The sequence below is a fragment of the Cheilinus undulatus genome, linkage group 1, assembly GCF_018320785.1.
Source record: "Cheilinus undulatus linkage group 1, ASM1832078v1, whole genome shotgun sequence".
NCBI lineage: Eukaryota > Metazoa > Chordata > Actinopteri > Labriformes > Labridae > Cheilinus > Cheilinus undulatus.
This window is the reverse complement of record NC_054865.1, coordinates 28,769,121-28,796,589: the sequence shown is the minus strand read 5'-3', so window position 1 is coordinate 28,796,589 and position 27,469 is coordinate 28,769,121. Positions and strand designations below refer to the sequence as shown.

At 38.2% G+C, this 27,469-nt stretch overlaps 1 protein-coding gene across 6 annotated transcripts in view; it reads right to left on the bottom strand.

Moving 5' to 3' along the window:
* The window catches only part of LOC121512562 (protein unc-13 homolog C), a 134,687-nt gene that overhangs the window by 15,656 nt on the left and 91,562 nt on the right, over nt 1-27,469 (bottom strand). For 3 of the 6 annotated variants that reach the window (XR_005992124.1, XM_041791886.1, XM_041791895.1), the window contains 11 exons: nt 20,716-20,842; nt 18,238-18,334; nt 16,987-17,130; nt 16,667-16,744; nt 13,512-13,589; nt 12,743-12,769; nt 8,426-8,514; nt 7,928-8,065; nt 5,439-5,562; nt 4,839-4,898; nt 2,484-2,564 (listed from right to left, as the gene is read on the bottom strand). Coding sequence is in view for 5 of the 6 variants with exons in the window: in XM_041791886.1 (XP_041647820.1) it covers nt 2,484-2,564; nt 4,839-4,898; nt 5,439-5,562; nt 7,928-8,065; nt 8,426-8,514; nt 12,743-12,769; nt 13,512-13,589; nt 16,667-16,744; nt 16,987-17,130; nt 18,238-18,334; nt 20,716-20,842 (1,043 nt within the window). In the remaining variant the exon portion in view is untranslated. Of the gene's footprint in view, nt 1-2,483; nt 2,565-2,742; nt 2,870-4,838; nt 4,899-5,438; nt 5,563-7,927; nt 8,066-8,425; nt 8,515-12,742; nt 12,770-13,511; nt 13,590-16,666; nt 16,745-16,986; nt 17,131-18,237; nt 18,335-20,715; nt 20,843-27,469 lie in introns of all 6 variants that reach the window. The other 3 variants (XM_041791903.1, XM_041791910.1, XM_041791925.1) reach the window with 2 other exon arrangements.

Genomic DNA, 27,469 nt, shown 5'->3' with positions numbered 1-27,469 from the left:
GAGACACAAAATATATATCTCATATACTTAATTAGAAACTTTATATTATACATCCAGACTACAGCAAGCACAGCATCATTCCACGAATAATCACTAACATTCGAAACAAATATTAAGCAAAGGATTAGTGAGAATAAAGCTGTATCATAAAATTCAGCAGTGATACAGATTTAAGACACAATTGTACAATCCAGATTGGAAAGGCTACATTCTTGGTTTTGTGGTTAGCAGTACTTGAATAAGACATGCCAGTAAAGCCATAATTGTGTCAAAACTAATCAAGGAAAAGATAAAACATCTGGCAAGATGTTGTCACGTGGTTGAGCTGTCCACAGTGTTACGCCAGGCTGTGATGATGCTGCACTCAATCTGGCAAAAAAACATTACCTCACATCCTAAAAATATCAACCTGCCTCTGGTTAAGCTACCTGCCGGGCTACCATCTAACATGTCGGGCCACCATCTAACATGTCCCCTTTCTTGTTTAAAGGGTTTCATTTTTCCCTTATTTTCATTTGAACCTTTGAATCTCATGTCTTTCCTTCATGCATACAACCCTTCTATCTTCAAGGCTAATCAAGTTGTACTGTGTGTTGAACCATATGAGGTTAAAGCATTTTCTCGTGTTAAGGTGACTGATTTAATTCCATATTATTTTCATACATATGTGTAACAATATAACCAGTGGTATAGTGGTTTACCCTTAATTTAGGCCCAACACTTTTGTAGAGACCCTCAACTTCTGCTGCTTGACTTCAGATAGTAAGGATCATTATGAAATAATGACGAGAGAAGAAAGATAACAGAAAGCAGCACCACCAGCTTCGTTCACATTGCTAGAACTACAATGTATAACCCACCCTATGTTGTCTTGTCTTAACCTGATTTTTTACCAACGTGTGAAGACATTAATGAGTATAGAGGCAATGACAGGCAGAGTAAGATGGATTGTATGCTTGGAAAAAATGCAGCATACAACTGAATTATGAGTATCAGAGGCAGATTAAGAAGATGTTATACTTGAGTACATTGAGAGAAAAAAACGAAGTGGGAATATGCCATAAACCTGCGCATACCCTGCACTATACTACTGTCTACAGTATATGTGTCTGTTGGTATTGCAGTAATACAGATTGATGTTTTTTATACATTGTGTCTTCTGTCTTAATTAGACAGGACAGCTGAGGGGAGACAGAAAATATGGGGGGGGGGGGGGGGTTAGGGACATGCACCAAACAGTGCCATCACTAGGCCTCAAACTGTGACCAGCATAGAGGATTGGAGTCTCTTTATATGGGAGCCCAGTCAACAAACTAAACTGAACTGCGCTTTTACTTGTTTATTTCCTTTAAAGACTTCCCAACCCTTGCTGTGCAAATCTGACAGCCTCTTTGCTTTACAGTTTCATTTTGGAGGTCTGCTCAGCCATATACATTGATCAGCAGCTAATGTACTCTGTGTATTTGGTCTTATTTCAATATATCTCTCATATTTTGTCATTTTAGATATGTGCTATTCTTTTAGTGTAAAAAATTAAACAGAAGACACAGTGCACAGTCTCTTCATTGGTTGGACTAACTCTCCAGAGGAATTACTGAACTGTGTTAATTGACTGTCCTCATTGGGATACTGATGAAAAGAATTCCAGTGACATGATTGATCGAAACCTGCAGGTAGTTTCCGTGGAGACAGCAGAATCAATTAGTTTTCTCGGCACTTTATGATGCAGTGTTCTCCCAGTGGCACCTCACCATAACTCTCCTCTTGTCCCTGTAGAGGCTTGATCTTGAAATTGTCTCATATCCCTTTACAACAAACAGTCGCATGGCAGTAAATTAACAGTGAAGCATTTCACACTCCTTTTGCTGAGAGGTTTTGGGCATCTCTCCATATCCTGATTATGAGTTATCCTCAGATGGTTTTAAACTGGCATTGTGTCATGTGCTTTTAAAATTCTAATCATTTTTGTTTCTCAAGCATGCAGAATACACTTTCATTTGGATGCACTGGGCAATCTTCTTCCAGCTACATAATGCCTAATAAAGAAATAAAAACAAGAAACAATTCTGCTATTTGAGGAATATTTCAAGAATAATTTGTGTAGCTCTTATATATTCTATAAACATAATAAAAAAATACAGTGCATGCTGAATGATTTTCTATTTCTACTCTCCCTTCACCCTACCAGCAAACATATGCTTGGACAGCTGCTTTAAGCAGCCTATATGGTGTTTATTAAAAAAAAAAAAAAACGTAGGAAAAAATAACAGAAAATCCCAGCCAAACTTATGACCCGAGCCACAGCCTGCCAGTTAACAGTGTGTTTGATCTAAGTCAATTTACATATCTATGCTCTGTGCTGCCTTGTGTGTGTGGGGGTGTGTGTGTGTGTGTGTGTGTGTGTGAGTGTGTTTTAAGGTTCTATTCAGTCATACATGTGTACCCTACAGCACTGTTGGCAGGAAAATGGTCATTAAACCCACCTTGATGGTAGGAAGCACCAGGTCCATGGCTGCACACTGTCTTGGAGTCAGACTTCTGGCTTCCTCTCGAATTACATGCTCCTTAAAGGAAAACAGATAATATCAAGCACTTCAGTCATTCAGTGTATTTCAAACTGCAGTGTCGTAATTATTTGTATGTTTCTGTGACACACTAGCTCTCATAATCTAATTCAATCATAGAAAATGCCTTTTGTCAAGGTTAATTGAGATTTTTAATTGATTTTAGCAAATTACTGACTCTTTTCCCAGGTGTGCCTCTTGTAAGGTATAGACAAATCAGCACTGAAGTTTGATGAAAAAAGAGCCTTGTGAAATCCCAGATGAGAACATGTTGATCCAGAGTAACAAAACTCCTCTGTCAGGTCCTTTAATGAAATTATTCACAGCATAAGAGGGTTATTCATAATGTGTATAACTGAAATTGGATTCTTCAGAAGAAACATACAACTAGATCAAAAACGTAATTCATATATTATCTACAACACGTCTGTTTCTCACATATTATAAATGTAGGAATAAACAACATCCAGTTCAGTCAACACCTACACTAAGATGTTGTCTGTATTTGAAGCCAAGATTGCACTGGGCCCACTTGATGGGTATTGACTCAGTTCCAGTACAACTGTCTGTGCCATAAAAACAATGTAATGATGAGCCTCAAACAACTGAAGACTGCAAGATAGAAAAATGCTCTCTACTGATGAACTGCATATGAATGGACACTGTGTTGGTTATTAGATAACAAAATTAACTTCATATTGCTTTAGTAAAAATAAAAAAATCTTACCTGGATTTCTATCATATTAACAGGGTTGTATATCAATCAAAATTCTATCTTCAACATCTACTATAATAAAGAGAGAGGTTTGAAATACTACAGAATCTCCAGTGAAACTTCTTATGCAGATAAGTTCAGCAGTTACCAAGATTTGTCCTGAGAACCACACTATATGTTTACATCACATTAGCATGGATCATTTTGCTTGCTTAAAATGTGGTTAAACATTAGTTCATTTTTTCTGGATCAAATTTATTTCTTCCCAAATCCCTTACAGTGCCTCTGTGTGTTCATTATAGCAGTCAGATGGGAGCTGGAGTGTAATGTTCATGTTTTACACCATTTAAAAGAAGTCAGCTGAATCCCAAGTGAGTTATCTGCCAATTTCAGGTTAATTGGTGCCAATTTGGTAGTGAAAACATTTTTTATGGATTCATTTTGGATTCAGGAGAACAATGTTGCCAAAGCAGGCATCTTACAAAACAGAGATGGAGGCTGAAGGTTATAGCGAGTAAGTACTGTATTTAATATTGCAATAATGAACTTTGATATCACATACTGAATATGTTTCTCATGTCACACAGGCCTGCCTTGAAAGGTTTCTGCCTTTCTTGTCAATTTTGATATAATCATTTAAGTAAACCTGCCATTAATTAGGACTGACAAACATAAGTCAAAACTAGGAAAGTGTTTTAGTTAAGAGCACTAAAGATTACGAGTCACAATAACAAGTGGAATAAACACATTTGATGCTTTGGGATGTAGACACACATCCCTCTGAGTACATACACATACAGTAGCCAGATGTTCCCTCAAAGAATGCTTCTCACAGTACAGAGTGAGAACACACTGACAGATAAACCCATATACATTTACTTAACATCCCCCTTATGGCTGAGAGCAAAAAAAAAACACCTCTCTAAGGTACTGTCATGGCACAGTTGTTAGTGAGACAAGGAATAACCACTGATCCAATCCAGTGCCTCCCTACACAGCGCTGGAGGGATTAAACATCCTCTGGTCACACCAGCAATTAGACAACAGTCTGGATAGTGATGCTGAGTTACACTTCTCTGCACTGTGATACAAAAGTCTTCAGCGTTTTCAGTGAGCCCCCTTTCAAATGTAAAATCCATCTATTTAAATGTGTAATGAAGTACAAGATTAGGTGCTCATTTATACCTCAACTGGTTTATTTCCATACAAACCATTTCAGACTGTCGATGTGAGGAAAATATTACCATCTGTTTCATATAAACGATAAGTAATTTTTTATATAGACGTTCAATTAACACTTAGCACCTTCACAGATCTGTAAAGTTGCAGTGAGTTACCAATGATGCATTTAAGCTGTGTATCTGTGTCATCTACAGTACATGGTAGATAATCCCTGTTTACTGAGCACAGATCACAGTGAATGTGTAGGCATTATGCATGTTTTACTGAGATGACAACACCCCAGCTAAGCTCAGTGAAATCCCTTTACAGTCAGACATTACAGGCTTCAAACAGTATAGCGATAAGCAGCCCCCGACTTAAATCCATCACAAAATTACCTTGAGTTTGGACAGCTGTCCCAAGTCCTTGGCAGCATTGAATATCATCTGAGCTCCTTGCTGTTGGACAGACAGACAACTTTTGTCATAAGAAACAAATGCAAAACATAAATAAAGTTGAAACAGATGAATGCTGACAAAGAAGATTTTACAAAGGAAATAAGGAGTAGGAGATGAAATCTCAAACAAATACTCTTCTGTAATTCTCTCTTTAAGCTGCATTTGTTTTTTGGACTTCAAATGACAGAGGAGGAAAAATGGTTGAGAAGCATGTTATGCTGTGGTATTAAAGTGCACTTTTATGGCTTAATCCACACAAAAAAGATATTTCTGATATGAAAAATGTGAATCTGGCTCTCAGAAAAGGGTTGATTATGTGAAAACATTCCCCCCTGTGTGTGCAAAGATTTAGGGAATGCTATGTTGTTTCATCTCCTGTACAGTTATTTGTGCAGTATTGTGAGGGAGCAGGAGAAAGAGATGAACAGATGGAGGAAATGAGAGAGAAACAGGTGGAGGAGAGGAGGGAGGTGTAGGGCAGGCTGAGAGATGAAGAGAGCAACAGAAAAGAGAAAAGGATGGATAATTAATCAAACTCACACTCTGGTCATTCAGTGGAGGCAGAACAATTGTTCTCTCTATGGTATTCAGCACAATTTTCCAAAGCTCTTTGAGGACTCGTTTCAGCACGGTCTTCTCACAAATCTTGGCAAATAACATCAAACTGCAAAGCAGCAGAAGAAGGGCAAACGTCAGGTCAGCAGGATAATGCCTGTGTGTCATTGTCAGCCATCCTGACGGAAGAGTTCAACTGATGATGCCTTCAAATGGCATGATTAAATAAAGAAAAACACCTGTGAGTCACAGTATGAATGCAACAGCTTTATACTTTAATCTCACCCCATTGTGCAGGCAGGTCTCAGAGACAGGGGGAAGGATTTGGTATTTCCATATCATTAAGAGGATTCCCTTTAATACCACATTGGCCTCAATGTTTCTTTGACAAATGGTGGAGAGCAATTCCCTGAGCTCAGCTGAATCACATCATCATTATAGTTCTTTCAAGAACACCACAGAAGTAAAAAAAAAAACACTCCCTTGGTTGAATTAATCAACACAGGTCTCTGTTTCTTTTTAAAAAAGTCAAAATGCAACTACATTCATCTTCATAAGAATTTTTATCTTTCTTTCTTAACCTGGATGGGAATGGAAATCTTGATTTACTGCATAACTATACCTCACCGTTATACAAGATGTGCATTCCTGCTGTGCTCAACTTCTCTGTGTTGTGATTTGTTGTCTAGCTACTGAAAGCTTGAACACTATTAAAACTCTAAGAAAACTTATGGATTAAAGAATTATAATTCCAACAGTCTTTACAACGTAGAAACTAATTTGGTCAGGAACATTGTTATGTAATGACTCTGTTTGAAGCAGAATTACTCACCCATTCATATAGCCACCTTACATTAACCAGTGCTAAAACAAACACTCAGAAACAAATGAGAGCAACCACATGGTAACTTCTAATTAGAAAAGTTGGGGGAAAGGGATTTTTTTTTGGGGGGGGGTGTTATTAAGTTGAGAGCTAGGGAGCAAACTTTGATTTCAGTGCAGTGAAATAAATATTAACTAGTATGTAGGCGACATACATGGCTGAGAGAAAATATCTGTAGATTCTAGGGAAATAAATATGCAGTTGAGCCCCTACTGACACTACCAGTCTTCTCTGTGTGAACACCTGTTGCTTTAACTAAAACAAAAAAGGTCTCAAAGCTGCATATTTGTACTAATTAATTTACTCACCATACCAATAATCTACCATAATCTATTTACCATACTCAAATACTGAAAGAAATTCATCTATTCACTGGAACTTAAGTTCTATAAGAAAGCTCACTGTGGTAAAATGCCCTACCGCAAAAGCGCATTGCACTAATCACACATCTTTAATTTTCTTGCCTACCTTATGTAAACCCGCCTACATCCTTACTTGTTCGATACACTGATCATGTCTTTGCACATCTTGCAACCATGCTTTCAGTGCACATGTTCTTTTTATTCCTAGAAATAATACCTACATGAGTGTGTGCATATTTAAATCCTAATTTTGATATTTTTTACATTTATCTATTTTTGTTTTTTAATGTTAAATTCCTGTACACTGAGAATAAAGCTAACTGGAATCAAATTCCTTGTTGCGTTGTGTAAGCATGATTGGCCAACAAAGCTGATTCTGATTCTGAAACATGAACCATTTGTAGGACAGAACCAGAAACTAACCAGGACTATCTTTTGTTTATGTTATAATTTCAAAGTTCCTCTAACATAGCTATTAGGCTATTAACCAATAGCAGTTAGCAGATGCTGCCCACTTTTACTAGTTTGATAGTCAAGTCTAGGCAGTACACACATACAGTATATGTTCCTTTGTTTAATGACGACTCTGCATTTACATACTTTGCTGTTGATTGCTGTTTTTTCTTTACGTTTGAGAAGTTTTAGGGGGTGGCCATATGTGATTATGATAAATTTAAACTAATCAAACTATTCAACTATTGAAGCCACATCACATTTTCTGTCAATCTATTTTTAAGAGAATCAAGGGTAGGCATACTAGTTTATGGTATTGATCTGTCTGTTTTACTTTGAAATGGTGTAGTCTTTTAAAATCTGATCATGTCTGATTGAATTGTGCAGCTCACAAATGTGCAGCCATTTTAGTGAGGGGTTTATAATTTGTAATATAACTGACATGATACAGCAGCAACAAGGCAGTGAAAGCAGAGACAATAACAGATGTTAATGAATGATTCTTCCTGTTCCTGTCCCATCTGCTTCCTGTTAAGACAAAACTCTAATCCTAACAGACAAAATCCACATCTGACATTGGAACAGGCTTTGACCTAAAGGCCTTTCAAACCTTTCAACTTGATGACAAGGGACAGTTAAGCCTACTGACCCTTAAAATTGTTTGAATGTCAATCCATTTGAAAAAAAAAAAAGGATGGCCATTATTATACAAAGGTCCAGATGTATTTTTATATAACAGATATCCAAATCTAACCTTGCATTCTGTGTATACCCACTTTTTATCCAGAAGGTCCATAAGAGGCCGGAGGACGGTCTCTGCGTCCATGGCAGCATTGGTCCCTTTGACAGGACCTTTCATCTGAACCAACTCCTGGTTCATCTGCTTTACACAGTCCTCGATCACAGGCTTGAAACTGTAGAATGACAACAACAGTCCTTAAACACCTTGGTTCTGGCTTTATGTTTTAGCTGGAGGCAGTGGACCATGTTTAAGGAGATGCTAGCTTACTCATGCAGATGCCAATAGATGATTGAAAAGATGTAAGGAGCAGGGGTGTCTTTTGTTCAAGATGATATGTTTAACAACTTGCTGTGCCCAGTAAGAATAGAGTACAGCAAAAAGTCATGCCAGTAACATTATGAGAAAATGCAAGTCAGTCAATAATGAGCAGTGTTGTATTTCAGTTTCACTGACAGAAAAGATATGAATAGAGAAATTAACATCAATGACAACGATCCCATACACATACACATTCAGTCACATTAATGCTCACCTGGAGCCAAACACTCCGCTGAGTTCATCCAGCACTGTGCTGAGTTTATTCTGCAGCTCTTTTAGCAGATCACTGGCCTCTGCATCCAGCTGTCAGTGGGAGACAGACAGTTACTACATCATTACACTCCATACAATCGCCCACGCTGACTTGCTCTCTGCCTCGACTGGGGTGGGGGTGTTAAGAGGGGAAGGAGACAGGCCCAGAGGAGGGGTAACCTGCCTCACTTGTGGCTTCCCACTCGTTCTCCCTGCCATCTAGGCCGAGCGACACTCTGAATACAAATGGATGGCTCACCTCCTAGCGGTACTATGATGACTGCTTGCCGAGTCATGAGACATGATGTCAGCAAAGGAGCAGCCAGCTAGGGGGTCTCTCAAAGAGAACATTTTTGTGCATTACTTCACGAGTAACAGAAGACAGGGCTCTCTCTGAGGCAGACTTGACACTGTAAAATCTCTGGGGAGTGTCGCTTACTGTCGTTTTTACATCTACAGCTATTCTGACTCGAGGATTGAAATCTTCTAATGGCTTTTATGTTCAGGGAGAAAGCTGTTGATGCAGGGAAAATACTTGTTTTGTTTGTTCGGCTGCAAAAAACTGACTTCAGCATGCAACTTTTACAATTTCTTACTATTAAGGTGATACTGACTTACCAACCATAAACAAATCAGTGGTCATACTCAGGTAAAAAAAATCCTTTAGAATTCATGTCTCATTATCTCAATGAAAAAGTTGCAACATTACAGTATTTACAGATTTATCTACCCCAAAAGTACACATGATGTATCATGAAGAATCTGAATATAAACCCACACAAACATATTTGCAAAGTTAATCCACAGCATGTATGTACCCATGCATGGCATGTGTAGGGTAGCTGCAGCATCAGATTAATGCATGTGATGGTTGTGCAAATGTTTGAGTTCATCTATGGTTTAGGAGGTGACTGAATAAAATGTTTATATTGTGCTTATGTGCTAAACTGCTTTGTATAGTTGTGTTTGTAAGCAAGTAACTCCATGTATGAGTGAATCTGTTACCCTCTATTTCCCAGTGCATCTGAATTACACCCACCATGTATAAATGGGTAGAACTGATGCTTGGTATGGAGTAGAGAACACATTGTTGTGGCTCAGGGCCTGAGATGAATGTGTGAGGCCAGGCACCGCATCACATGCAGAACAGATCGTCACATTAGACCTGATAAGCTTAGCCATGGAGCAGTTCATCTCTCACATTCTAATGGTCAATGGCTCAGCTGGGAAGCGGATGTGTAAACTAAACCTTTTATAGACATTTTTATTCTGCAGACATGGCTTTATCTGCAGCACAGACGGGATAGATTTATATTTGTGTGCATGTGTGTTCATATACACACATGGCCAAACTGCTGTCATCTCATGAAATGAATTTCCATTGCTGAGAAAATAGCCCATAGAGGTTGGATGTGTCATTTTACTGTTCAAGTAACATATTAAATCGTTTAAAGTGATGGCAGAAAATCACTGTAGGCCATAATGTATTAGCAGTTTGGCCCAGGGAAGGTTACAAACCTTTAATCTGCAGCCACACAGGTGCAGGAATTGAGATATTCTTTTTTTCCCAAAACACCATATTGATGGGCGCACAGCAGCAGAAATTCCCCAAGCTGTTAGATAAACCAAGACACCCATCACCTCCTGAGGGGAGAAATTTCGATTCTGACTCTGCTTGGTTTCTGGTGCTCAAGTCAAATGTCTACCTGAAGACAGTAGTTCTGTTAGAGAAGTCTCTGTTCAAGTCAAATAAAATCAATTTTTCACCATCAAGTGTCAAACAATGACAACATGACTCTTCAATATAGAGAAAATCTAGACTGAACTCTGTACATTAAAGATGTCAAAAGTATTTTCTTTCAAAATGCAAAGAAAGGAAGTCATGTAGTTTGAATTTCTCAAATGTCAGATTAAGGGTAAGTATATAGATTAATCGGGAAATACTATCAAGAACAAATGCTAAATGCTGTTTATGTTCATTTTTCTTGCATGATATACTTAAATCTGGTGTCTTCTCAATTTTTACTGTTAGAAAACATTTTAGTTTTCTAACATACGAGGTATGACTAATAAATAACGAGACTACGCTTATGAGGATTAAACCAGTCAGTTTCAGTCACAGTGAGTGTTATATATTAGAAATTGGGTATTCATACACAACTCTAAGTTTCCAATAAGTGATGTCTTAAGTTCACTGCCAGCTACTGATTGAAGCGCACAGCTTAAAATTTGAGCAACCCATTAACTAGATTTTGATTAAATTGAACAAAACTGCAGCTAAATGTTTTCATACATTCACTACGGTGTATGGTGAACACTCAATGTCATGTGTTTGGATGGCAAAACCGTGAACGTTCAGGGCACCTATGCACATCAAAAACTTCTGAAAACATTCAAAAAATTGAACAAATAGTTTGAAATAATGGACAACCCAGTACAAGAATGATGGCAGAAACGATCTCCATCGATTAAGAGACAGTTTGGCAAATTCTGCATGAAAAAATTGAACATGACAAAAGTGTGTGCCACGGTTGTCCCAAAACTTCTGACTCCTGATCAAAAGGAAAAATTTAAGCAAATTTATGAAGGCATCTTGGAACAAACTGAAGGAAACCCACATTTTTTGGATTAAAAAGCATTATCTCTTTAATTTTGTAATACCGTGATACAATAACATCATCGTCAAAGGCAAGAAAAATACCGTGATATGATTTTTAGGCCATATCGCCAGGCCTAATTAAAGGCCATATTGATTGTTTTCTTTGACAATAATTTTAGATGAGTGGGTTCCTGAAGGGTCGACGGGGAATCAGTACTACTGTAAAAAGGTTCTAGAAAATCTGCCAGAAAAAGTCTGAAGAAAGATACCAGAATTGTAGAAAAATTTTTCATTCTTCATCAAAACAATGGGCCAGCTCACACTGTGCTCTCGGTAAAGCAGTTTCTGAAAAATGTTCATGTTCGATGAAATTGCATGACAGTCTCGTTTTTTTAATAGCCATAACTTGTATGCAGCAGTAACACAGCAATTGTTATCTGCTGCACTAGACAATTTGAAACACTATTTTGCCAGTGGTAATTAAACTTTATATAATTTATATAAATACAAAACTTGATTTTGTAATCTACAGACTATCTGACACCTCCATGGTGTCTAGTTTTACTCGGCCCTGACAGACATCAGCAGTCCTCTGGAGCAAACAAACTCTCCCCTGGCTGAAAGCCTATCAACAGAAGCCCAGCCCCGCTTTCCTTTGCCTGTTTCAACAAACAATATCTATTTACTGGCAGCTTGTTATCCCAAATCATAGTTTGTCCTAAATAGTGCCAAGAATCCGGCAACTCTAAAGTGAGAAAACATAATTAGCAAACATTTTGACACTCAGAATAAAGTTGGATAACAATCTGTGAAGATCAGTGCATGATGAGTCCATAAATGTGGGTATTGTATGAGATTATTGCTAATCTCTGTTACTGGTATTCCAATGATAACAGTTCTTGGTAATTGCATTGGTTTTCAGGGAGGTTAATTACTGATAGGAAACAATTGTAATGAATATGCCACTGAGGAAAATAATGGAAAACTTTCACCTGTAATAATTACTCAGTAGATATTCAAAGATAAACCTGGCTGCCCATTTACCATGCAGATCTAAAGTTTTAAGTTGTGAATGGATATAAAGGCCTCTGGTTTGGAGAATAACGGTCTGGGAGTGATATGGGTCTAGGTCTACTGAATGTAGGGAGGTAGCAGAAGCTAATCTGATGGCGCAGCTGGAGAGATTTGTAAGTGTTTGAGAAGCTCATTAAACTTAGTCTGAAAAATCCTGTCTGAAGCATTTTGTGGCTGCAGCCTGGGGACAAGATAGAGATGATCAAAACCACAGCCAACAACTTGGTGTGCCTTTGACTCCACTCTTTGCGTCGGGAAAAAAGGGGGAGCAACGAACTAAAAAAATATCGCACTTCTAATTTAGCCATGGAGAGACGTGGCAGACAGAAAAATAGCAAGCTAAAAATAAAGATGAGATCGGGTGGGCTGAGCCACTATCCCCAGAGCACTGGGGATGGTGAGCTTGAGCAGCCTGTCCAGAGGCGTGATGGGTAATTCAGAGTCCGTATGCTCTGTGGCACATGCTGCTGAAGGGGTCTGAGGGTGGGGGTGAGAAGCATAGGAACGTGAGGGGTGGTGGGGAGGCACAAAGGAGGGGGGAGGGGTGTGCTTTTTATTATTCGGTAAATGGTGGGTAGGGGTGTTGACGAAACCTATTGAACACACCTTACAGAAGGACACAACCCCCTCCTCCTGGAGACAGAGAGAGAGAGCACAGAAAGGAAACGGGGGAAACAGAAGATACAACGACAGGAGACAAAATGCAAGGCAAGACAGGTGTTAGATACCAGAGAGAACATGCGTGTAAGTTACGAGAAGCAGTGACAGCTGCTTCTCAGGTTAGACTGACAGACTAAAAAAGTAGAAAGACAATAGTCACTATGTTTAAACCAAACACACAGACTTAAAAGACTTAAAACTTATATCTACAAAAGAAGAAACACATGGAGGGAGTTAGAGGTGAGGAAATAGTGATGGGGTAGGTCAGACGTTATCAAGGAACTGTAGTAGAAAAGAAGATATTATGAAAGGGTGCTACATGTTGGATTAGTCTATTGAATAGTTAAATACAGAGATGAGGGCAGCACTTCAGTGTTGGGGTCATTTCACTTTCGCTTCTATAAATCTCATCTGAAATTATCATTCACATATTTATGACACAGCATTTATTTCAGCAGAGGGCTGGTCTAAGGAAGGGGTTAAGCCTCTTTACTAAACGGTATCAACCCTGCTGAAGTGTCCTTCAGAAAGACTGAACCCTTACAAGCTAGCTTTGTGAACTCATGTTCCAGCTGATGTAGAGCAAAGCAGTTTAACATTGTAGAAATCCTGATTTTATGCACCAGAAAGACCTATTGTAAGGTTGGATTGAAAGTGAATTGCCTCAAATGTTTACACAGAAGGAGAAGAGAGAAACACTTAGGTAAGTACAGACCTGTTTACCGCCCATGGACTCGAACATCTTCTCCAGTTGGACACGGAGCTGCTGAATGTTGTTGAGGATGATGCACGGCTGCAAAAACATGGCAATTTATATAACTATGTTGTTTTGTTACACACAGTGTATACACATCATTGATTTGAAATATTACTAGAAAACCTGTACATTCAATTGTCTGTTTCATTTTTACTGCTGTTGACACTGCACTTTTACAGCTGTTTAGCTCCAGAATAACCTACATTACTGAAAACACATTGTGAAATATCAACCAGGCAAAAAGTAGTCAGATACATCAGTTTTGAGATCATGACATACCATTTATACAGAGAAGCAAGGTTTTTGTCAGCAAGGAACCACAATACATAACCCAACAGGGAGAGAAATGTACTGAATATGTCAGGCATTATCGATTCTCAGCTCCACAACAAGTTTAACAGATGACAAGCATTAATCACACAGCCTTTTATGGAGACTGAGTAATTCTTCAGAGTTTTCATTCACTCACATATCATGAACCTGATCTGCCCCCAAAAAACAACTGACAAACATACAACACACAAAATATGAAAGAACTGATGTATAGTGCTAACACGATAATTCAGCTCCCAGAAGGAGAGGGATGATTGGTTGCTTTCAAACCACAAAGCAGCCAATAGAGTCTCTGCAGCAGCACATAATGGCTTACTCTCCACGAGATTTATGAGCATATTTGTTTGGGAGTGATTAGATTTTCTAAATCAGAATAAAAGCATGGCACTTTCTCTCAGCAGCATTAGTCTAGTCTGAGAGGGGGTGAGAAATATACAATAAAGGGTTAGAACATATTGCTTTCTATTAGTTAAATGCTGGCAGTGGTTGTGGTATCAGTCAGGACTGTCAATACAAAGAAAAAGAAGAGAATGATTTCACAGTGGTGTATTCTGATTTACAGAGCTTAGATGAGTGATGTTGTTTAAATATAGTAGTAGTTGACTGGCTGATCTGCAAAAATCATCATTAGGTAGTGTATTTATAGACTATTAAGAGGAAGTTAAAAGACTTGGCTGCAGATGCTTTGATTAATTTACAAATGTGGTTGATTTGGAAAAATATTTGCTGCTTAAACTTTTATTACGTGTCCCTTGATGGATTTACACTACATATCTTGCATTATGTTTGCTGTGTGGAATGCTCTTTGTTTGTCTGAAACTCTGCTGCTACTGTCTTGGCCAGGGCACTCTTGAAAAAGAGATTTTTAATCTCACCGAGGGTTTTCCTGGTTAAATAAAGGGGATAAAAATACATTAAAAAAATCATCCCTATGTAAAATGCAGGTCCTCTAGAGCAGTGGTTTCCAAAGTGCGGATCCACACACCTGTGGTGTTGCAAGACACCTTCAAAAGAAATATTTGACCAATTATTGTTAAGAATATGTTCATAAAATGTACATATTTGCATTTGGCATTTGGTGTGATTTATGCTGAAATGAAACTAATGTGTGAAAATAGGGATGCATGATATTGGATTCCTTTCCAATATGCCAGTATTCACAGATTCATTTTTGGTGGGACAGATATCGATACTGATATCTTAATATGTATTTCAGACCTAAAAGGGTCATGAAGAGCAACGCCCTGTCCAAGGAACTGCTGGTGTTCTTTTACAGATGCTCCATTGAAAGTGTACTAGCATACTGCATCCCAGTGTGGTTTTCTAGCTGCATTGCTCAGGAGAAGACAGCTCTCCAGAGGGTCATCAATACAGCACAGAAAATCACTGGCTGTGCTCTCCTCTCCTTAGAGGAGCTGTTCAATTCCCACTGCCACAGGAAGGCCCTGGGCATCTTGAAGGACTCATCCCACCCAGCACATCACCTGTTCCAACTGCTACCCTCAGGAAGATGGTTCAGGACAATAAGAGCCAAAATTAACATACTGAAAAGCAGTATGTTAGTATCTATATGTGTTAAAACTTTGTTAAAAATCTTCTAAACTGCCTCTGTTATTTTTTGTTGATCAGAAAAAGCATGGAAAAAGCCGCATGGGCTGTAAAAGCACACAATTACTATCCTAAATTATAGAGGGGCCGATTTGCATGGAACTAGAATTACCTGTGGGCCTATGTGTGTACAGAAATATAGTAGGTAATTTGCCTGGAAGTTTTTACTCACACAAAAATTACAGACATGTTTGATCAAAAACACAGATGTCCTGCGTGATAATTACAAATTACCAGAGGTTCCTAGGTAATACTAATCCTGTGTGAAGAGGTCTTAAATCTGAAAAAAAACTTAATAGGAGTCACCAGATGATCACAGATAATTCCTCTCCTAGAAAGTCACACATTTGTCATCTGATTTTTGTAAGTTTTGTAAAATACTGCATACAGTAACCCCACTTTCAACATTTAAACATGTTTCTGTGTCTAGGAGCCGCATGTTCACACTGATTTTTTCAGAGGTTCAGATCCAACAAATGTAAATGCATTAACTTCAAACTTTACTTAATCTACTATTCATAATGTGTTTCTGATTGTTGGCCATTAATATACACAGTCAGTATGTTCTTGGTAAAGACTGCCATGCTATAGTTCATGTCCTCTATGTGACAGCCTAACAAATTAGAGATTAGGTTAAATTTGATGTGCTCCTGTGTCTGTACAACTCCATCTGTCTCCTAAATCTTTTTTCCATCATCTGTCTTTTCAGTCCTGTCACAAAGAGCGACAATTCACATTTTTTCTGGGTTTATTGTAATGAGCCTGTCAACTCTGTAAAGAAACATCTGCCTCCTTCAGGAGTTCCCTGTGTTATCTCTCACTTCAACTTCTAACACCAGGGAGGATAATTAGGCCACTCGGAAAGCTCCGCATCTAGTCACCCGTCACATTTAACAATGGACAGAGAGGACCAGAAAATACCAATGACTCCTCACTATCTGCTATAGGCTGTGAGAAGAATAATTGCATTTTGGTTAATAGAGACAATTTGTTGAGAGCATTATAAAAGCTGGGACAGGCTAAAAATAGGAATGACGAGGCTGAAATCTGTAACAGTCCAACATGGTCCTCATGAAAACTGCTCGTAGACTTCTGATGCATCATATTTGCAGTTTGACCGGAAAAACTCTGACCTTTGCAGTGACATTTATAGACTTTGACTTGGCACTTACCACGTTCTCCTTACTCAAATGCAAAGGAAATTCCTTGGATATGATTGCAGCATACTGCAGGAGAACCTTGTTGATAGTCTGCAGAAGGAGACAGACACTTTTTAATTATTGTTTGTTTACTGCTTTACCATTAAAAATTCTAGGACTCACTGACAAAACATTAAGCTGTCACAACCTTTGAACATAATATCAGACATAATAAACAGAATATCATATTCTCTCTTTAGATAAACGGCAAAATCTTTAACTGTGAGCTGTGAGTTAAAACTCCCCAAAGGGGCATTCGGGGTTCACTGAGTGGGCTTTCCAAAGAGCCTGACCTTCGCAAAGCGGCACATGAAGTGAGCCAGGGCCTGTGGGTTTGGACACTCCAGCTTCTTGATAATTTCAAAACTCTGGTTTAGTTGAGTGAACACATCCACCACTGAACAGGAAAAGAGAGCATGCTCCGAGGTCTGCTGGAACTGTTGCAGGACAGGGGGAGGAAGAGGGGGGACATAAGGGTGTGAGTTAGAGAGTGAGAGAAGAAGAAATGGAAAAAGATATGAAATCACTTCATAGTGAGACAGCATGACAGTGAAAACAGCATTCACTTAATGTACCAGTTACTCTAAACCACATCACCCAGAGCAGGAATCTAGAGCATTTACTGCAGTGCCAATGACATTATCAGTTAGATGTTAAATCATTAATGCCTAATGCTTAGTAGCTGCTGTGGTGCAGTAATAACACAGCCGTCCAATGTGGGCTCAAATTAATCCCTGAATTTATAGAAAAAGCAAGTTTTTAAGGATTCAGACTAATAATCTGGGAAAATTAACTTGTAAGGACAACATCTACAGACTGCATCACTTTTTAATGCACAGTAATTATTGTACTTCCACAAAATTGAGGGGTTTGATCCATTGAAGTCAAAAATTGATGAAATGGATTCTACATTCTCCATAATACAAAGAATTCAAACACTTTTAAAAACATATATCCTTTCTGATTTGTAGACTTGAAGGCATTGAGGAAATGCCAGATAAGTAATTTTCTCACTTGAGGAAAACTCTTAGGGAATCATAAAGGTCATAAAACATCATGTTACAGTTTTTACCAAACACCTGATTTATCAGTCGTCACCTAACTTGTGCCAAATTAAAATGCTGACATATCCAGTGATTAAAAAGTGCTGTATTAGTGTAATAAGTGTGAGAAAATTGCTTAATTCATATAGAAGTACATGCTAATAAAGCAACTAAAAGTGACTCAATAAACCTGAATTATTTCTTTACAAACTTGCTTTGTGACTCTTGTACACATTTCCTCTTAATTTTGTTTCTGTGTCATTTCTTGCAAAAATACAGTGTCTCCTTCCTGTCTTTGTCAATTTTCATATGACATTTCATTCACATTCCTGTCTTATAGTCAAGGCAAGGGTTTTTTTTAGCATTTCCTTTTATCCCCTTCATCCTCCACTGCAAGAGATAAAGTCAGCAGGAGGAAGTCCTTGGGAATATGAAAAGAAATGTAAGAAGCTTGATTTGATAAATATACATTTATACAATAAGAAACAAAACTGTACTTACTCCATCTTTTTTGTCCCTTTCCAGTGCTCCATTGAGGAAATCCATTGCAACATCCTCATTCTCATCAAGCCACTGTATGACGAAAGGCTCGAACCACCTTAAAATACAAAAGCCTTTCATTATTGAAGGGTGTGAGATACAGTTTTGATCCAACAATAATATCACTGTATTTATTTTTTATTCCAGGACAGTTATTATATTATTTGCCTTTTTTGAATATAGAATAGGTTAAAGAAGAAGTAGTTGTTCCTGTCCTTTAATGTGAATAATAAAGAATGCCTGGCTTAGCATGGTTGACCTTGTCATATCCTTAATCTTTTGTTTTTCTAGTAATAGGATACAGAAGCAGTAAACAATGCCTGAGTGTACTCTGCAGGTGCTGCTGGTCTCACTGGGGCTCATTTGTCAAGTGAGGATGTCTTTTGTCTTCTGAGGCATTCATGTTCTTGAAATGATGGATAAGGATGCTTGTATTTCTACCTTTTAATGTCACAGCAAATCTTCCACAATGTTGAAGTTTATTCCTTATCAAATGACCAAAACTGAACCAGTTCACTGCACAGTCCATAGCTTTGTGTTTTTAAGACCCAAGGCTATAAGCCTGCTTGTTCTTCATGTGTTCAGTCATTTGTCTCTTTATCTCTTTATATTTCTTAAATGCATCAAGATGAATTCTGTATAAAGATAAGTTAACAAAACATCTGCATGTTTAGAGAAATTGTTTTCATTTTTTTCTGTGGAGAGAGAGACAGAGAGTGAAAAAGTGAAGCGCAGAGGTTAGAGGAGAGCAGGAGTTGATGATCTGTTACATTGGTGCCTGATTCAAAACGTTCAGGGCACACGACGCCCTAGGTGAAAATCGTCAATGCCCAGAACCAGCCTTGCATCATTTTCATAAGAACTGTCCTTCTTTTTTGGTTGTTTGGATAGTTGCTATCCTCTGACTGTGTTAGAGCAATGACAGGTGCAGATCTGGGGGAATTGTGGGATATATTGTAAAGCTCATTCCATGCATGCATATATGCATTAAGAAAATCAACTAATTAATCCTGTAATTTGACCATTATGCCTTATTTATACACAGCTCTAGTTTTAATACAATTTCAGACACTTGAGGTTTCTACCACACCCTCACACAGATTCCTTGTTTCTTATGTGTTTTAAAATGTACCTTGTACTCTGTGTGTGTATGGAAAAAAAAAAAAAATTAATTAAAAATGCTGGATTATAAAATTCAACATTAAGTTAACATCACAGAAAAACAATGACTACAACTGTACGATAATGACAATCTTCATCCAAGGGTCAATTAAAGAGGTCTGATTATTGTGGAGTTAATTTTCATATCTTTATCTGGAGCTTCAGATTTGATTAATAAACAAAAACAAAGTTTAAAAAATATTTATTATTACATATATGGTGAACTGAATTTACTCATATCTATCAGCACTGAATGTGTTGTACTTAAAATGATATCCTGAAAAAAACAGTTCACTGCAATTTGATTTTAGCCAATAATACCATTTATGCAGGCATTTATATCAGGTTTCTGTTTGTGTGTACATTAGACAATGAGTCTAAGGCAGAGGACAGTGGAGGACAGGCTTGGACAGATGAGTGGAGTAAAGAAATACATTTGTTTTTGGAATAATAATGCTGTTCTGCCTGTTTCACTTTGACATTTCCTTGTTTCATAAAGTGCCTGAGCTTGTCCTTAGAGCAATGGTTGTCCCACCAAAACGGCTTTGTTTCCGGCTAAGGGCATACGCTACAGGAGGGAGAGCCGACCATAAATGAAGTAGGCGTGTCGACAAAGAAGAGAGACAGGCAGACAGAGGAGACAGACTGTTCCTGTGTGTGTGTGAGTTTGTATGATGTATATGCCTCTGGAGGAATCAATCCAGCTAGACATGGTGTTTGAGTGACAGCACTAGAGAGGGGGAGGTGAGTCATTACTCTGATAGACTGGCATGGAAGAGGGCACTGCGTTCCCCGCTACATTACACATGTTTGTATAGCAGATTTTCCTGTTTTGATGCACATAATCATACATGTGAAATGAAAAAATACAAAAAAACTTGTTTTAAAGTTAATATGTTTGTGATCAAAAACTGTTTGTGATCATTTGTTTGTTTAAGACTAGAAAAATATTTACAGGTTGAATGCCACAAGGGTTTACGTTTGTGCCTCCTCTGTTTTTTCAATACACATAAATAATTCTAAATTGGCTTTGAAAAAATATTCATATCTTTTTGTTTTGCCAAAGAAATAACCACTATAAGTCTGTTAAATATGGAAAAACATAGTGAAAGAAATGAACATCAGCAATGTAATGTTGACACTTTGTTGACATCAAACTAATTACTTGAACTTATTTGACCTTTGTTCCAATGAATTAGAGTTCCTTATTAAACAAATGAGGGATTTAACATATTTTACATTATATATGCATGTGCTTGATAATGAGTAGACACTTACAGAGAATATTCTGGCGAAACACCCTTGAAGGCCGGCAGGTCACGGACATACTCATTATGGAACCATTTGACTTTGAAGTGAAGATTCATGTAGTCAGTGCTTTTGCATAGGCGTTGCTTCTCGTGCTCTGTGATGGAGAATAAAACACAAGTGGCACATATGTAAGATTCTGTAAAAAACCAACAGAAATTGTTCTTCAACAGGGACAAAGAGACTTGTTATATTTATGTGTCTCATACAGAGGAAGACCTCTCTAAAGATCAGACTTAGATAAGTAAACACAAAACCAAGAAGACAAAAAGAAAAGTACAAGTATCCTAATAGGCATATGCAAGATTGTGATAACAATAGTTGCTATTAATCTGAAATCTTATCAGCTCTAATTATGTACAGCCTAGGGCTACATAGAATAAGAAAAGTAACACTGAGCCTGTAAACCCCAGCTCCGCATAGGGAGGGAGGAAGCCCTTGAGTGACTGCAAACAAACAGAAGCTAAAATGGATTAAACTTTCTTGTCAGCTGACATGGCTGCTGAGTCATTTAGTCCAGCTCACTGTAGACATTTCAGAACAATTAAATATTTCTTTGGGATCCCCTGAAGGGAAGATGGATGGTGATAAAGCCAGGAAAGGAGCGTATAAAGAAGAGATAAGGGAAAAGAAAACAGACCAATGAAGTAGAAACAGCAAGAAAGATCTGACAAAAAGAGAAACACCATGGGAGAAAGACCAGTAAGTATAACTCTACAGCTGCAGGTCGGGAAAACTACATTTTCCACACTATACTGCTGCAAACAAACCTGAGTGCAAAAAGAGAAAAAAAAAAACATATAGAGATATCATGCCAGCTAGGTGGATTATAGAAGCAATTGCTATATATGAGGGTAAAAAGAGAAAATTATTGCAACACATACTGTAAGGCAAAATATAACACTCTTACAATGGCAATATTATCATGCAGCTCTTACATACTGCCATTTCAAGGTGGGATGTTTATGCTCTTATAACACCCATGTATAAGACACGGAGCTATAAAAGTGGGGAGAGATTGTTCCAACCCCAGTTTCAAATAGATTCTACCTAAATACACAGAATCTGTACACAGGAGTCAGGATTTTCAGCATGTTAAGTGTTCTGGTCTGCGATCAGTTAAAACGATTAATCATCTATCGGCAGGCTTTGGATACACAGGTAAAATACTGTGTGGGAAACAATGAACAGGCAGAAATTTATCTGTGCTAATGCCATACTTACTCCCATTGACATTAGAGCTAGGATGATTTATGTGTTCCTTTCAACATATGATCATAGAAACAAGGTATTGATTAAATATCTGTATCAGTGATTAAATGATTACTGTGCTACATGCTGTGTAACACTCCTTTTGTCCATAGGTTTTGTCATCTGTTAAATTATTCATTTATTGTTGTGATAGTTTGTCTATAAAAGTAAATCATTTTGTTTATTCATAGTAATTGTAGGTCATAATTTTCACATTTATGTTCTATCACTCATTTCTTGGTTCTCAAGAGTGTTTACATGCAGATATTGTACAACTAATGATAGTAATCATGTCTAATAATCACAACCTTAACATTAATACAAATAACTGTGATAGTGGTTTTTGCCATAATTGAGCAACCCTAATATCAGCATAAAAGCGCAGCTAATCATCCACTGCAAATCAAACATTAAGCAGCATTCAAAAGTCAATCAGCATTTTGATTCTCTTCCAGCTGAAATGTATCAGAAAAGACTGAACCAACCTCCATTCAACTCACTAGAATTTCAAAAGTGGCTGTCTTCCCCTCTTGATGACAGATATGACAAAGATTGACTCCTAATTTAACACAATGAAATTTGTTTATTTTTGGATCATACCACTGAAGTAAGTACAATTAACATTTGGTGTATAACTTACATTCTACTGTTAAACTGAGACTCAGAAGGTAAGAGATACAACTTCAGATTTATGGGCCAAAAGAAGATGGTGTCCGCACTGTAGACAAAAATGCCACACCGAAAAGGAATTCTTGCCTGTACGTTTTTTAAGTGGTAAGCTCTGGCTTCACTGGAACTACACAGAAATTCTGTTCCCTGAGGCGTATACCATAGATTAGTGCCGCAGTACTCTAGACCGGTCTTGAAACCAAGTTTTGAATGTCTGGTCATGTTCTCAGACTGGCTGGACTCGCGATCTTCCATCAAGACTGATCAAGACCAGACGCGCAGATGGTTGAGTGGTTTAAGGTGCTACCCATGTAGGGCGGCCCAGGTTCGAATCCGGCATGTGGCCTTTTACCACATGTCTCTCCCCACTTTCTACCCTGTTTCCAAGTCCACTGTCCTTTCTCTATCTAATAAAGGCATGAAAATGCCCAAAAATAAATCTAAAAAAAAAAAAAAGACTGATCAAGACCACCACTGATCTGCTATTTTATAACCTCATTAATGTGACAATTAGGAGAAGCCCTTGCTAAAACACCAAATAGCTTCTTCTTTACTCATGGTGGTGAGCTCAGATTGTAACCTCTCTTTTCATTCTTGATTTTTTTCTGTGTTTACAGTCAGTTCCTCTCTGCCTAAAGGCCTTTTTCATATGCTTTCGAATCCGCAAGAGCACTTTTGATTTCTGTTAAACAGCAAAGGAAAAATAAAGACTCATAGTCACACACTAAATTGGACATAAAAGATCCATACATTCATGTCACATCAAAGAGTCATTTAAACCCACACCTTGCATCCCTACTGCCATGCCTTAATCCTGATGAAAAGCTTGGTGCTTTGGTGCAACGCCCGCTATCCTACACTCCTCTCTAAGCTCCGAGGAAAATATTTATATATGTGTCATTACCATAATTACCTTTGGATAATGAATTCAAATGCACAATGCAATGTTTACCCCATAGAATGGAGAAGATACTGAGTGCTCTAGTCAAGTCAGTCTGTTATTAAGTTACTGCTTCTCATTTCAAGTCTGCTTTTAAAACTAAGCGGCATACTTAACCAGAGTATTATCTAAATGATAAGGCCAGGCTGTCAAAAAGAGCATGCATGAGCATGAATGTGAATTAATGTATGAGCAAGTTTAGAAGTAAAATGAAATCAGTTGGTTAAAACAATGAATTTGCAAAATTAATGTCTGATGTTTACAGGCTTGATAAGCATTTATTTTTCAGGGTATGAACGTGGTCAACATGCATCATCATATTGCATGAATACACATTGCAGCTCTGCGTCTTCTAAGACAATGTCAGTATAGCAGAAACAGTGGGTGTGAAAATAACACTACATGAAAAAGTGAAGAGTTGCCATAGTCACCATTTCTTAACAGATGCTGTAGGTACAGAGCGACAGAAATAGGACCTTGATGAGTGGAAAATCACAGTTCTGGCACCAGTAATTGTGGTTATGGATTTTATATAAAAAATTAATTGGAAACACGTAAATATGACCTCATTAAATATCCCATGACATATAAAAAAAGATGTTTATGTACCTCAGTATCTAATCTATTTAAGTCATTTTCTCTTCTCATACTGTAAAAGCCAGAGGGTCAGCTTGCACAGAAAGAATTCAAAGTCATTTTAAAACCAGAGACCTCACCACAAAAGTATCAAAAGTTTTTCTCTGTCCTGCTAGTACCTGATATGAAAAGCCACACTGATGCTATTACCCTGCAGTTATTTTCTTTTGAAGCAGAACACTAGAAAATCACGGGGATCAATGCTTTCATCTTCACCTCACCTCTATGGCCAAAGTAGCTGTGATGGCTCCAATTGGGAAGGGATTTAAAGTTTCACCTGGCTTCACCTGGACAGTTTTTTGTCACAGGAGGGGCAGGTGCTTTAAACATTGACAATATTGTGTTGAGGCTGTTACACCAGAGAGGACCTGCAGATTTTAAGTCATAGAGGCTGCATAGTTCCTGAACAGAGGGATCCACTGTGGCAGTGCAACTTTAAAGCACTGAGCTGGCACTCTCACAGGATGGACACACACGCAGCCACAGTAAGTCAACCTTTCTGCCCTGTACGCTTAAACTGCACACACAACCTCACTGTGACACACTCAGTTACCTGAAGAAGCAGATGGAGGCCAGCTGGGAGACAGAAAAGTAAGAGGTCAGCAGGAGTTTTGTTTGGTGCTGCCAGCCAGCTTCTGCTGGGTCAAAATATTTTGTTGGACATGTGTTTGTTTAGATGTGAGCGTGCATTCAGGAGATCCACTCACACATATGTACTTTATGAAGTTTCAAGAACATAAATCCTATCATTGCCTGAAAAATATCAAAATATGTGACACAGAGCAACGATCTAGAAGAGACGACAGGGATTCATGATACTGTACAAACTTAATGCTCACCTTGAGCAGTGTTTTTACTAACCACCAATAAATTACAAAAGGAGAAGAAGAGAGCAGTAATGTCCATCAATATAACTAAGGAACTAACCTCACTTCTCTTCTCAGAAAAGCTTAGCGTTAGTTCATGCAGGACACAGCAGTCATACATCCAGCTGTGATCAGCTGACAGCCAGCTGATCCCAATTATCGCCTCCCCAGCTCCCACAGCCGATCACAGCTCTTTCTCTAAACACAGTGGTGTATTAGAATGACGTACTTCTTACTAATCGCTGCTTGCATTAATACTGATGCACCATGCTGCTGCGGCTGCAGGCAAAGCTTAACTTCCTCCACCCCAGCCTCCTCCTTCATAGCCTAAAGAATCATGCACCCTCAAATTCATGCTAGTATGGATTCATTGTTTTTGAGCAAATTTAATTGTATTCAGTGTGCACTGTCATAAATGTATGTATCCATATGGGGGTTTTGAGCCATGCGCTCTTTGGAAAGTCAAAGCATGCACCTTGACTAACCCGGGGAGCCTTTTTTGAACAAAGCCTTCTCTGCAGAGTAAAACTGTAAATCCATTCTGCAATAAAATGATTAAATGTATGACGAGAGTGTTCCTGAGCGAAACAATCTATGTTACTCATCATTTCTATGAACAATGAAACATCTTTAACCTTGTATTTTCAAGTGAAATAGATGGTTAAGCAAGAAGCTTTGCTAAATCTGTTAGCCTGCTACAGAAAATTTCCATGAAAGTTAGCATCAGGCAAACACACTCAAATGCACATTTATTCAACATTTATTTAACCAGGAGTATTTCCATTGAGATATAAAAGGCTCTTTTAAAGGGGAGTCCTGGCCAAGATAGCAGCATGATAAGTTTCACACATATGACAAAAAACAGAACATAACAACAAAAAGTAACATCAATCAACTGGTCAGCAGCTTTAAGTAAAAAAAAAATATGTGATCAAATGTTCCCTATTCCTTAAGTTGACCCTGTAGCTCAGACCAGGAGGATGAAACAAAAATATAAAAAGCTCTTTGACCAAAGACAGAGCGAGTTTGAGGAATCTCATACACGATGAATCCATAAGGTGACAGCAACTAGCAGTTTTTGGAGTCAGAGGAGAACAAAGATAAGGTAAATCATTTAAACTGGCCTTAAAAAGAAAGAAATACCAGTGCTCCATTATTCAAACAACTTTTCTCATACAGAACACAATGATGAGTGCAAAAACCCAGACCAGAGACAAATCGCAAGGCAGCATGGTATACTAAGTCCAAAATTTTTAGATTACTTATTTATTAAGCAATCATCTGCTGGTTCCGGTATTATGCTGGTATTATGTACATCACTGGACGACGAACATTTTGACAAAAGCAAAGGGAATTGCAATCCTGCTAATTTACAAGGCACGGGATTTATCAATGGAGATATATTCAAGTCTTACTTTAACAAATATAGCTAAAAAGGCTTTTCTGCTAGAGATGGAAATTATGAATAAAATAAATTTATAGATTGGCCTATATTATACTACACCGCGTTCCAAATTATTATGAAAACTGGATTTCAGAGTGATAAACATTCAGTTTTTTGTTTATCAATGAAACTCATGGATGGTATTGTGTCTCATGGCTCTTTGGCTCACAGAAATCAATCTCAGAGACCTGTGATAACTAGTTTACCAGGTGAGCTCAATTAAAGGAAAACTACTTAAGAAGGATGTTCCAGATGATTAAGCAGGCCACAGCGTTCAAGAAAAGGATCTCTCTGCTGCCCAAAAGCCTCAAATTGTGCAATGCTTTGGTATGAAAGGTATGAAAACATTAGATATTTCACCAAAACCTAAGCGTGATCATGGTACTGTGAAGAAATTTGTGACTGATTCAGAGCACAGACAGGTTCATGCAGATAAAGGCATAATGAGGAAGGTTTCTGCCAGACAAGTTCATCAGATTAAGAGAGCAGCTGCTAAAATGCCATTACAAAGCAGCAAACAGGTATTTGAAGCTTCTGGTGCATCTGGAGTCCAACGAACCTCAAAGTGTAGGATCCTCCAGAGGCTTGCAGTCCAGCATAAACCTACTATTCAGCCACCCCTAACCAATGCTCACAAGCAGAAACGGTTGCAGTGGGCCCAGAAATACATGAAGACTCATTTTCAAACAGTCTTGTTTACTGATGAGTGCCATGCAACCCTGGATGGTCCAGATGGAGGAGAAGTGGATGGGTGGTGGATGGCCACCATGTCCCAACAAGGCTGTGACATCAGCAAGGAGGTGGCGGAGTCATGTTTTGGGCCAGAATCAAGGGGAAAGAGCTGGTAGGCCACTTTAGGGTCCCTGAAGGTGTGAAAATGACCTCGGCAAAATATATAGAGTTTCTGACTGACCCCTT